The 13,951-nt window shown below is 37.2% G+C and overlaps 1 protein-coding gene across 9 annotated transcripts in view; it reads right to left on the reverse strand.

Annotated features, from left to right (window-relative positions):
• LOC147828441 (histone demethylase UTY-like) overlaps nt 1-13,951 on the reverse strand; it is a 258,477-nt gene that overhangs the window by 210,167 nt on the left and 34,359 nt on the right. For all 9 annotated transcript variants that reach the window (XR_015450784.1, XM_087209914.1, XM_087209909.1 and 6 more), the window contains exon 4: nt 4,884-4,933. Coding sequence is in view for 8 of the 9 variants with exons in the window: in XM_087209914.1 (XP_087066040.1) it covers nt 4,884-4,933 (50 nt within the window). In the remaining variant the exon portion in view is untranslated. The remainder of the gene's footprint in view (nt 1-4,883; nt 4,934-13,951) is intronic.

Below are 13,951 nucleotides of genomic sequence, written 5' to 3' on the forward strand. Positions count from 1 at the left end.
CATTCCTGCAAGCTGAAACCAACCAGTAGTACATGCATGACTGTCCCACTGATCACCATAGGACAGTCCCACTGGGTGATACAAACCGCCCACTGGGACCGTTCTGCAGGGCTACCAGTGGTTCAAGCCTGTGAGAATGTGTTAACAGATATCTACAGAGTGTTCCACTAAACAACAGAATGTACATGAGACTTTGTCCAAAATGCATCACATACTAGCTAATAAAGCATGCTTAAGTAAATGCAAAACAACTAAAATTATCCAAGCAGTGAATCTAGAAATAAATGGCAAAGGAAACCACACAAACTACCCAAACACATGGAAAGTAAAGACACCTCCCTAGAATAATTTATGGGTATCAGAAGAAATTAGTTTTTACTGGAGACCCCTGCAGTTAGGTTCCAGTCTCCTGCCCAGTATATGACACAGTACTGAGAAATAAAACTAAAAGACAGAAATAGGAGAGAAAGCAGGGTGCCAAGACTACCAATCCCAGTGCAATCAACAAAGGCACTGGCCAGTCCCAGGCACTGATTTTTTTATTGGCTATCAACTGGGGTAAATGCAAATTTTGTGCAAGGGCAGGACTACTTGTGCAGTTTCTATGGAAATTAATGTAATTAATTCAACAAGAGACAGCAAATACAACTGTCAGTGCACTCAATATCAAACATTGTACTTCAAACACTATACTTGAAACATAATACTGGAAATAAAAGATGACATAAACACCAACACAATCATAGTGGGTAACCTCAATACCTCACTTTCACAATCAGATCAACTAAATAAAAAATTAAAGAAATCAACACTGAACCACACCTTGGAACAAATGGACTTAACAGATATCAACACAGTGTTCTATCATACTACATCAGAATACATGTTGTTCCTAGCACCACATGAAACTTTATCCAAAACAGACCATGTATTAATTCATAAAGCTTACTGAAATAAATATAAAAGAATCACAATCAACTCAGGTATACCATCAAATCATAGCACACTAAAACTAGAACTCAATCATAAATGCAACCATAAAAATTTTACCAACACTGTACATTTAAATAGCCTGAATACTTGACTTGTCACAAAATAATTGTAATTATAGATAAAATAATAGTTTTTTGAAAAGATGGCAGAAAATGTTCAATCTGGTATAAAAATGAAATATGAACAAAAAATATTACAGCAGACGTTTACAAATATAGAAAGAAATTGACATGATGGTGCTAGAAAAATAAAGTCAGAAATAGATTAGTGTTCAACAGTGTTTTTTAAATGTAACATACGCCTACAACAACAAAAAGAAACAAAAATTAGAACAGCTATAGATATTAAAATGAAAACAAAAAGCTCATTAATCTCAGACAAAGAAGTACGAACAGCAAATATAAACAAATGAAAAAAATGTTCAAGATCACTGGTCATCTAAGTCATGCAAATAAAAACACTGAGATTCCACCTCTTCCCAGAAAGAATGGTTACTATCAAGAAATCAGCCAGGGGTGGGGATTTACCTCAGTGGTTCCTCTGCCTGCCTTACAAGTGCAAGAACCCAAGTTTGATCCCCAGTACCAAAAAAAAAAAAAAGAAATCAACCAATAATAAATGCTGTGGGGAGAAAGGAACCCTTCTCTGCTGTTGGTGAGAGTGTAGACTGGTGCAACCACTGTGGAAATCAGTGTGGAGATTCCTCAGAATAATAGGATTAGAGGTCCTAATTGATCCAGGTATCTCCTGCTGGGTATCTTCCCAAAAGAATTAAAATCATCATACCACCCCAACTGAAAGTGTCAATGAGAGCTAAAATGTATGACAGATAATGTAAAATACGAAGAAAAGGTCCAAAAGGGAAGGGGAAGTACAAAGGGTAGGTGGGGGAAAGAAAAGAAGGGAAGGAAAAAATATGAGAAAAGAAAAATACAATTTGAAATAGGAAAAAATGTCCAAAGACAAAAGGATGTAGGGAGGGGAAGGGGAAAGGAAAGGAGGGAAAGGAAAAACTATGAGAAAAGAAAAAAAACCAGAAATGATCTCTGTGTAAATAGGGAAGGGTGGAGATGGTGAAGGATGCATAGGTAATGGGGGAAAAATAAGAACCAAGACACATCATGTGTGGGTACAAGCACCCAATGATAAATGTAAATGAATTGTATAGATAAAATGTACCAATAAAAGAACTTAGAAAAAAGAAAAATACAAAAACTTAGTTTTTGTAAACATGGAGAGGTGGAGGGGTGGAAGAGAAGGAAGGAGAATGAGGGAAAAACAACAATGAAGACATATCATGTATAGGTACAAATTCCCAGTGATGAATGTTATCATAAAGTATACCTAAAACATACCAGTAATGGAAAAAATAAATAAATAAATTTTTTCTCTGAAAAAAGTCACAGGCTCTGAATTTATTCTATCCTCCAGCAATTACTTTTAGAATGGGGAAAAACTCTTTAATGGGATGTTTTACATTTGAGTAATGGAAATTGTTTAATGTGTGTGTACATTAGCTGCAGCATGGAGATCTTTTACAATGGGTGCTTCTCCAGCATGCACTGTTTATATATTAAATATAAAATTTTTAGTATGTAATTATACCTCAAATTCTCAGAGTTAAAAATCTTCATGGAGATATTCCACGGATATTAGCAAAAAATCAAGCAAAACCAGCCTGTATTTTTCTAGATAGGATGGGCCCTAAGTAAATAAGTAAGTAAATAAATAAATAAATAGACTGAAAAGGTTAGTTTAACTTTAAAGAGAGGAAAAGCCCTTAAATGGTAGAACTTAACTTGTAAAACAATATTTAATACATATAATTTTCAGAGGTACAAAATAAAACAGAAATTCTAACAAAACTAAAGAATGCCATAGATAAATGTCAAAATGGTTCTGGGGATGAAGATTTAGCTCAGTGGCACCATGCCTGCCTTGCGAGCTCAAGGTCCTAAGTTCAATCTCCAGTACTGCAAAATAAAGAAGTCTTAAGATCACCAGCAAATGTAGAACACATTTGCTAAAGAAAAGGTATGGTTGGGCCAGGGATTTAGCTCAGTGGTTCCACAGCTTGCCTCCCAAGTAGAAGGTCTAAAGTTTGATCCCTGGTCCCTGATACCCAAAAAACAAAAACCAAAAAAGCCTCTTAGCCATCCTCTCAGCTTCAAAATAGAGCCTGAATTCCAAAAAAGGGCAGCCCAGAGCTTAAAAACATCTCTATCCTAGATCTCAAATGGTATTCTAACTCCAAGGAGGGGTAAATTAGTCACCTATCAATAGGTAAAGCTCCAGAATAGTGCAGCACAAAGACAAAACTCTCTTCTGATAAGGCTCCCATCAAGGGCAGAGACACAGTAAGTACAAAAATTATTTGAATACTGGAATTTCAATCATTAAATAGCAGGAAAATAACCTATCACTGTTCCAGTCCCAAATAGAAAGTGATAGTTCTGAGACTTTTATGAATACATAAACCACAGGCACTGCAAGCCTGGCAAACAGCAGGCTTGATTTGTAAAAGACTGTGGTGATATTCAAGTGAAGAACTTTCTCAACACTGATAAAGTACTGAAAATCAGTCTGTGAAAACGGTACTGAAAAATAATTCAGATCTTCATACACTGCAGACTAACATAAAATGGTGCAGCTACTTTGGAAACACAAGCAGCAAGAATTTATCAAAGGACAGAAAAAACAATCTGAACGTACAGTACATTTAACTCACTTGTGGAATGTATGAAGCCTAACACACTGGAATTTATCTGTTATAAAAAGTAATGAAATATTGACACTACTATACCTGGATGAACATTCCACCAACTGAAAAAAAAGTCAGTCAAAACACTACATATAGAGCATATAGAAATATTAACATATACATACAAAAATATACAAAAAGTAGATTAATCATTGATTAGTATCTGCTTCATGAGGGAACAGTATTTCATTTTGATATAATGAAAATGTCCTCAAATTTACATATGTGATTACTTACATGTGAATATTTTAATAACTAAGGAACTGTACACTTTAAATATGTGAATTCTAAGGCATATGAACTATATATCCATAAGTCGGTTACCAAAAAGTAACAGACTAAAATAAATTGCTTTTAATTATATTTCTTTTCAACTGAAATACTTCATGAAAGCTAACAGTCGTCAGGGATTAACGATTTGACTTTCAAAGTCTGTGGCTAATATAAAAGCTTTCCCTTTTATCTATATAGCACTACCTATTTAATTCATAGCACTTTCAGCCAAGATTAATGTTATAGCATTTTCAAAAATTTGTTATTGTTGTTGTTTTGCCTGGCACCTGGCTCCTGGCCTCTGCCCTGCACTGACCTGCTCTATTTTCAGTAATGCTGGTGATTGAGGGGACTGACTCCTGGAAGCACTGAGTTGCCTTAGACTCTAGACCTTTTTGTTTTTTTTATTTTACTTTGAGACAGATGCTAAATTCTCCACGTTGCACTTGAAGTTTCCATCCTCCTCTCTCAACCTTCCAAGTACCTGCATATGCCACCAGTCTTGGCACAAGATAAATTTAGTTCATATTTTAGAATAATGATGCATGCTTTCGAGAAGCAATCTACTATACTTAACTATTTGATTAGTTGGATTTTTTGTTTGTGTTTGGTTTTGCTTTTTGCTTAAATCATTTGATTTTAAAGTATCACACTTAGGTTCTCTTTTAAAATACAAGAAAAAATACTAATTAACAATAAAGTAAACTCATACAAAATGCTCACACATAAAATTTTCTTTTCCCTTTCCATGTCATATCCTTAGAATTAGCAATTTGTCATTAAAAAAAGAACCATACATTGCATATAGTTTATGCCAAAAAAGGAAAACCAAGCAGGCATTCAAATTTGTACTGACCTTCCAGTAGTCAACCTGTAAACTATAGTATCTCTGATATGCAGATAATGCTGCAAAAAGAAAAATAAAAACTGGTCAAATTATGTTACACTTAACAATAAGACATTAAAATTTATTTTAATACAAACGTCCAAAACTGTTAGTCTTTAACCAGTGACCCAAATCTAAGCAATATAAATTCTGTGGCCTATCAACTTAGGTATGTAGAACAATCACCAAGTCTTACCTATGCCCTTAAAAAATGTAAAATCTTCAAAATTACCCGAATCAATTAATCTCACGAAATAAAAGTGATGAAAATTCTATAATCCTATAAAATATATCTCACTTTTCTTAACATGCAACTCACTTCCCAAAACACTACCTAAAAGAGAAGTAACCCTTGTGGTCCCCCCCTTCACACAATCAATGTTACCTTAGGCTACTACTTTCACTTTAGTTCCAAGACAATTTATTATCCCCAGCCCCCTAGCATAAAATGTTCTCAAATCACATAAAATCCTGACAGATGTAAAAGGGGTGAAAATAAGGGGGCATACATAAAGCATAACATTAGTGAAGACAGTTTTTTTTTTAAATGAGGAAACTCCACCACTGAACAACAGACTCAGAATCTCTAAATAAAAAATAAGTATTTACTTAAGTTCCCTGAGGTACTTTTAAATGAACATCACTTTAAAGTCATAAGCATGAGGGCCAGGGATTTAGCTCAGTGGTTCTGGCACCTGTCGTGCAAGCCGAACGTCCCATGTTCGATCCCCGGTGCCAAAAAAAAAGTCATAAGCATGAAAAAGAAAAACTGAAAGCAGCAAAATATCAAAGAAACAGCAGACGTGACATACTGTTATATGATGAGAATTTTTATATTTTGTATAAATTTCAGATATCTTTATAATAGAACTATACACATTACCTGAAAGTCTGTGACAAACTGTGGTTAAAGAAAATAAAAGTCTAATGAGGTAAAGCTTTTTGAAATGTTACATAAAATGACAAGACTTATTTAGACTTAGAATTTGAAAAGAATCAACCTAATAATACTCAAGGGACAGGTGTGGATGTTGAGTCACATCATGATATAAAGTACATTTCAAGTCTGAGAATTTTATTGACTAAAATATTTCTTTTTCAAAATAAAAAAGTAGAAGGAAGCAACTTCCAAAGAGACAGTGAGAAGAGCCACACATATTTTCCCCAAAAATGCACCTATAGCTATAGCTAAGCTATTTTTAAATCTCTACCTAAAATCTTTAGAAATTGTCTTAAAAACACTAATCAAACAAATATTTACGTAAGTTAGAATTGTTCCCTTTGAAGACAAGCAACTTTTTCAAAGTTTCTCCAGTTGAGGGGATAACTACCAACTCCTCTCAGCTAAATGGAAAGAACATGCAGTATCTATTGCTTCAAAAATATTTTAATATATATGCTAATTTGTTTCACTTATACTAGTTTACCTTAGTTCATGGAAATGAAAGTTTTGTGTTATTATCTGTTTGTTTCTTCTTTACAAGAATCTTTTCCCTTTATGTCCTGTACTCCAAATAACAACCTTAACAACAATGATACATAGTACAGTACTGTTATTCTCTTACTATTTTATGAAATTTTGTTCTATAAAATAGAAAAAAACAGAAGAAAAGAAGGTAAGATGCTGGCCATCACAAGTTGGGGGCCATGAAAGATGAAATAAACATGGAGGAGTCTATTGCCCGATTGTATTCTCTCTTCCCTCTGTTCCTTACTATAAAAAGGCCCTTGCATACTTGGATTAGTGAGATGGTGATTTGAAGGAAATGAAGCACCTCCATCTCCTCAAAGATAGCTATAAATAAAGTCCTTTTCCTTTTCACTAAAATAAATAGCCTTCTTTGGTTTGGTCAGCAGCAAACAAACAAAACTAATCATATAAATCTGCATGGTGCTATTAAGAGAAAACTAAGTAGGATGCTGAGAAAATCTTTGTCCCTGCTTGCAGTCAACAAGCTTCCATACTATCCTTCTCCATGATGTCAGCTGAAGAGAGCCTATCTATACTTTTTACAATTGGACAGCAAGTACTCAAAGACACTTTAAAAACAACAAAAAAGCTTGAAAAATGAATGCTAGATGGTGCAAAGACTAAGAGTAACTGGAATCAATGAAAAATCAGAACATAACACAATGGATTAAAAAAAAGCTATTCACAGGAATAATGGAAGGAAATACAGTACAACCCAAATACAGTACACAAAAAAATAAGAGAACAAGAAATGATCATTCAGCAGCTGCTAGATGTCACTAAGCCGACCATAGAGCATAGTACAGTGAGACTAGAAATGACAAAAACACCACAAAAACTATGTAAACATATGAAATTAAATAATATCCTCTTGAACAACCAGTGGGTAACATGAAATTAAAGAAATTAGTTTCTACACTCAAGTAATAATGCCAGTACAACATACTGAAATCTATGGGGCACAATGAAAGTATTCCTAAAAGAGAAGTGTACAGCCATGAATTCCCATGACAGGAAAACAGAACACGTTCAAATAAATAACCTAATGATGCACTTCAAGGCCCCAGATGAACAAGAACAATTTACACCTAGAACTAGTATGGGAATAGAAGATTGGGCCAGAAATTAATGAAACTGAGACTTAAAAAAAAAAAAAAAGTTAGCCGGGGATTTAGCTCAGTGGTTCCATTGCCTGCCTTGCAAGCGCAAGGTCCCGAGTTCGATCCCCAGTAAAAAAAAAAAACAAAAAACTGCAGGAATAAAAAGTTAAAGAATTAGTTCTTTGAAAGACTGAACAAAACAGACAACCCGTAGTCAATCTTAGTTTTAAAAAGGAAAGAAAAGATCCATTTTGTCTTCAATTTCAGATACTGTCATCACATTGCTCATTTCTGCAACTTATGAATTCTATACAGTTTTTTTTTAATCTCAAGTATTTATTTCTGCCTGATATCATTTTGTGGATTCTACATCTTTAATGAACTATCCATATATGTTTTGAACTATTTTGGTCAGCTCTTGCAATTTTTACTGAATTCACACTGGGCATTTCAAGTGATAATTCCATGATACTCTTCACAGAAGATATAGTCCACACTCATTAGTCAACAGCATAGTGGTACATATCTATGATTTCAGCATTTGGAAGGCTGAGTAGGAGGATCACGTCAAGTTTGAGAACAGCCTGTGTTACACAGTGAGTTCAAGGCCAGCCTGAATTACATACCAAGACTCTGTCTCAAAAACAAAAACAGGCCCAAGGGATTTAGCCCAGTGGTGCAGCTGCCTGCCTCGCAAGTGTAAGGTCCTCAGTTCAATCCCTGGTACAAAAAATTATTTAATTAATTAATTGTACCCAAAATAAATGCAAACAAACCGAATAAAATAAAACCACAATAGCATTCCTATACACCAAACACAAACTCACTGACAGGGAAGTTAGGAAAACAATACCTTATACGGTAGCACCAAGAAAAAGGAAATATTTAGGAATTAACCTAACCAAAGAAGTGAAAGACTTTTAAAAATGAAATCTATAGTACTCTGAAAAAGGAGATCAAGAGGGTAAGAGAAAATGGAAAGAAGACCAGGGATTTAGCTGAGTTGTGCTGCCACCTGCCTCACAAACACAAGGTCCTGAGTTGGACCCCAGCACCAAAAATAGACAGAACCAACATAGTTAAAATGGCCATACTCCCAAAACAATTCTGGGCAACAAAAGCAAAGCAGGGGGTATCCCAGACCCCAAGTTATACTACAAAGTGACAGTTATAAAAATAGCATGGTTTTGGCAAAAAAATACAATAAATAAAATAAAGATTTGTGAATTAAAGGACCAGAACAGAAGATACAGAAATAACTTCAATTATACAATCATTTGACAAAGGGGCAAAATTCCTTCACTAGGGGAAAGATGGGTTCTTCAACAAGTGGTGCTAGGAAAACTGGCTAACCACATAACAAAGACCTATACCTGTGATTCTCCTGGGAGCTGAAAACATCCTGGGATTGTTACATCCTTTTTTTAATTCTTTTATTGGTACATTGTAGGTATACAACACAATTACATTTCTCATTGGGAATTGTACCTTTACATAATGCATCTTGGTTCTTATTTTTTCGCATTGCTAGCCCTCCCTTCACGCCCTCCATCCTTCCCTATTTACAAAGACTTTATTTCTCATCATTTTTCCTTTCCCTTCTTTTCTTTCCCCTGCCCCTCCCACTACTCCTACCCCTTTGGACCTTTTCTTCCTATTTTGTATTACCAATTATTCATTCTAATCATTGGTACATTTTAGGTATACAATATAATGATTTCAGAAAATGGACAGACATCCCCTGCTCCTGGGTAGGAAGGATTAATATAGTGAAAATGGCCATACTTCCAAAACTGCTATATAGATTTAATGCAATTCCAATTGAAATCCCAGCAGCATACTTCATAGACCTCGAGAAAACAATCCAAAAATTCATTTGGAACAAGAAGAGACCCAGAAGAGCAAAAGCAATTCTAGGTAACAGAGACATGGCAGCGGGTATCACAGTCCCCAACCTGCAACTCTACTACAAAGCTACTGTGATAAAAACAGCATGGTACTGGCAAAGAAACAGACTTGAGGACCAGTGGAACAGATTAGAAGATGCAGAAACAACGCCAGACACACTCAGACATCTCATCTTCAATAAAGTGGCCAAACACCCTCACTGGAGGAAAGATAGCCTCTTTAATAAATGGTGCTGAAAAAACTGGGCTTCAACTTGCCAAAGATTACAACTAGTGCACCATGCACTACACTAAAATCAAAATGGATTAAAGATCTAAATATTAAAATAGAAACTCTGAACCAGTTGGAAGAGAGGTTAGGTAGAACCCTTGAAGACATCAGTGTAGGAAAAGATTTTATGAACAAAACCTCAGTTGCCTGTGAACTAGCACAATCAATCAACAAATGGGATCTCTTCTTATTAAAAAGCTTCTGCACAGCAAGAGAAACCACCAGCGGTGTGAAAAGACAACCCACAATGTGGGAAAAAATCTTCACCTGCTCTTCCTCAAAGGTCCTCTATCTCGAATCTATAAAGAACTTAAAAAGATTAGACCTTCCAAATTTAAAGACCCAATCCGAAAACGGGCATCTGAAATGAACAGACATTTCTCAGACAAAGAAGTTGAAATAGCAAATAAATACATGAAAAAATGTTCAACATCACTGGTCATTCGAGAGATGCAAATAAAAACAATGCTGAGATTCCACTTCACTCCAGAAAGAATGGCTGCTATCATGAAATCAACCAATAACAAATGCTGGCGGGGCTTTGAGGAAAGAGGAACCCTGCTCCACTGCTGGTGGGAGTGTAGACTGGTACAACCACTATGGAAATCAGTATGGAGATACCTCAAAGAACTAGGACTGGAAGTCCCATTTGACCCCGCTATTCCCCTGCTGGGGATCTTCCCCAAAGAATTAAAAGAATCATACCACAGTGATATATGTGTACCCATGTTCATAGCAGCGCAGTTCGTAATAGCTAAAACTTGGAAACAGCCCAAATGCCCATCAACTGGAGACTGGATAAAGAAAACGTGGTTTTTTAATAAAATGGAGTACTACTCAGCCATAAAAAATGAGAAATTAGAGACATTTATAGCTAAGTGGATGCACATTGAGCCGATACTTTTAAGTGAAATAAACAGGACACACATGTGTAAATACCAAACAGTTTCTCTAGTGTGAGAAACTGAAAGTGTAAATAAGGACTAAATGTATAATAGGTAATGTGAAATAGGAAAAAAAGGGGCAAAGGGGAAGGAAGTGGGAGGGCTAGGGGAAAGGATCAGGAATGGGATTAATATGAGAAAATGGAAAAACAGGAACAAAATCTTTGTAAATAGGGAGGACTGGAGGGGTTGAAGGGAGGGCTGGGCAAGGGTGAAAAATAAGAACCAAGAGAGACTATGCAAAGGTGCAAATTTCCAATGATGAATGTCATTATATTGAATACCTAAAATGTACCAATGATTAGAATGAGTAATCGATAATGCAAACTAGGAAGAAAAGGTTCAAAGGGGTAGGGATAGTGAGAGGGGCAGGGGAAAGGAAAGAAGGGAAAGGAAAAATGATGAGAAATGGGAAAAATGGAAATAAAGTCTTTGTAAATAGGGATGGGTGGAAGGCATGAAGGGAGAGCTAGGAATGGGGAAAAAATAAGAACCAAGATGCATTATGTAAAGGTACAATTCCCAATGAGAAATGTAATTGTGTTGTATACCTACAATGTACCAATAAAAGAATTTAATACAAAAAAAAAAGAAGTGAAAAAAAAAAGAGAAAGTTACAGAGAACAATGAGTACAGATCTGGAGGCCACAAGCCTGCCATCTCTTCAACCTACCTGTCTCTAAAGCTCACCCAAAAAAAGCATCTTATCCTTTAAAAGACACCTTCTCTGTGCCACTGGCACAGAGAGATCTTTCTCAGGTTTAGCAATACACCTGCTGAATTCATGTCCCTTCTCTCCCACCCACTTGGTGCTGAAACCTATGAACGGGAGTTAAGAGCAGGGCTCTTTTGCAATGAGCAAGGTCAGGGATGTAGCTCAGTGGCACCAAGCCTGCCTGCCAAGTGCAGGGTCCTGAGTTCAATATCCGATATCAAAAAAAAAAAAAAGAAAGAAAGTAATGAGCAGCAGCCACTCATCCCAGGCTTTCTCCTAGATCCTGAGAGCCTCCTATTTCACTGTTTCACTCCTTCCCAGAGTTGGTTCAGACTCAACTGTGCTCTGTGCCAGGGTTGCAAGGCTATCCTTTGTTGAGCTCTCAAAACTCCTGACCACCTGACTGGGTAACTAGCTCCCCCTTCCCTTTCCTTCCTCCAAACCTCTCTTTTCACAAACTACATTCCAGAGACTATCCTGCCAGACCTCAAACCAGGTAGCCACCACTAGCCGCTAATCCACTGCCACTCTTGGGAAGGAAATATTCTGGGCCAATCAACTTTCTTGGTGCCAAGAGAATGACGCTCTGCTGTTTTCCTTTTCCTAATTCTTTTTTCCTTCCTCTCATCTCTTTATGAGACCACCACAAAAAGGGGGACCTCCTGCACTATAAGTCTGGGAAATGCTTTCTGCATGCAGGAAAATTTCCTCTGGCTCTGGAAACCAAATGTTCCAGCAATCTGTTTCTGGACCCTGGCTACCTCTACCCACCTGCCTTCTACTGCTCCACCCCCTGCAATTCTCCCTCAAAAACATCAGGAGACATGCTCCTCAGCTGTTTCCTGTGAAATGATTCCAAATTGGGATTAAAAGGAGACATAAACCAAAAAATAATAATAATAGACTCTTTACTCCATTTCAGTGTCGCCCCAGTACACTCTACAATGAATCACAGCCAGCCATGGGTGTGTGGCCACATGGTCATGTTAGCCAGCTGTGGGTACTTTCAATATACAACTTGATCCAGAGAATGGCAAATCCAAGGTTTTTTAACCCTCCCTCTATCTTCTTTCCTCCCTCCAAATTTTTCTCGCCAACAAAAACTTCCTACACCGACATCCAACAAAAACTCCTATTCTCACTCCCAATCCAACATCAGTGAGGCAGCTCTTGTGGTCTTCAGGATTAAACCCCAAGAACCCAACCAGACATATCAACTTGGAGAGTCTAGACAGATCAAGATCATATGATCATTTCCCTCCAAGCAGGAATGAAAAAAATTAAAATAAACAGTTCACTAAGAGCACCTCAGAGAAAACACTCAGAGGGGCAAAACAAAACCCAGACCTCTTTTTATAAACTGCTTGTCAGAGACCATGATTAAATATACAAACATCCACTTTAACTCTCCTGGAGGTCTAATTCTTGAACACTTCCACTTGATTTCCCAATCTTATCCAAACACCAGCAAAAAGCTCCAAAAATCAGAAAATGGACCCCAAACAGAAGGAGCTTATAGATATTGCCTTCAAAAGTTTTCAACAACCTAGATGAGGAACAGAGAACTCTATAAGAAAAACAGACTGAAGCCAAATATCAAATCCTGGCCTTCCTCAGCCAAAAAACTCTCTGACAAAAAAACCTTCGAAAGGCTCCACCTCAACCCCACCTAGCAACTGTTTTTGATGCAGCAATCCAGCCCACTGGGCAAAAGTTTGCCCTAATCCCAGGCCTCCCACAAGCCCGTGTCTGAACTATGGACATGGGAGGGAGGGCGGTCACTGGAAAATGGACTGTCATCTGGAGAACTCAGGCCCTCTCCCTGAGTTCTTTCCTCTAGGCATCACATCTAGAGAACATCTGATGGCCTTTAAGGCCTTATCTTCAGCTGCCAACTGATGTAGTCTTCTGGCATGCTTCCCAAGGATCTATGTGTAATAATTGTGGTGGCCAGAAAACAGGATTCCTTTTTGGTTAACTTAGGAGTCAGCCTCTCTTTTCTTATTGAGTATTCAGGGCCTTTGCTTCCCTCCTCTATCTCAGTTGTTAGAAAGAAGGGCCTAAGACTCCACAGTTATACTGTTCTTTAGGACACATAACTTTCATTTGCTCTTTCTTGTTTATCCCCCAACTGTCCACACCCGTTTTAGGAAGAGATACCCTCTGTCACATGACAGAATCTATATATGGTTCCTCTCTTCCTTCTGAGCCCTTCTTTATCCTACTGATCATACCCCTTCCTAATGAGACTCTCCCCTCTGAGGTGTTCCAACTCATCAAATCACAAATTGACCCTATTGTTCGGGACACAACCCTTCCATACACAGCTTTATACCACTACCCCCTCAAAGTAACCCTGAGTGCCCCTATTTCAACTGTCATAGACATCAAACATCCCCCCTTACCTCCAAAGAGCATTTGGCCTCCAAACCATTATCAACTTGCTTCTTAAAGCCAAAACTCTTATCACTACCCACTCTCCCCCAAGACTCTTATCCTTCCTACTTTAAAAAAAAAAAAAAATCTCTTGGCTCCTTCTGATTAGTTCAAGATCCCCGAAAAATGAATAAAACTGTTGCTCCCACTCACTCAGTGGTCCCCAAACCCTGTACCCTCCTCTCCCATAACCC

Source organism: Heterocephalus glaber, unplaced genomic scaffold (genome assembly GCF_053883595.1).
Source record: "Heterocephalus glaber isolate CG9 unplaced genomic scaffold, H.glaber_assembly_v1.0 deba00001072, whole genome shotgun sequence".
Classification (NCBI taxonomy): Eukaryota; Metazoa; Chordata; class Mammalia; order Rodentia; family Bathyergidae; genus Heterocephalus; species Heterocephalus glaber.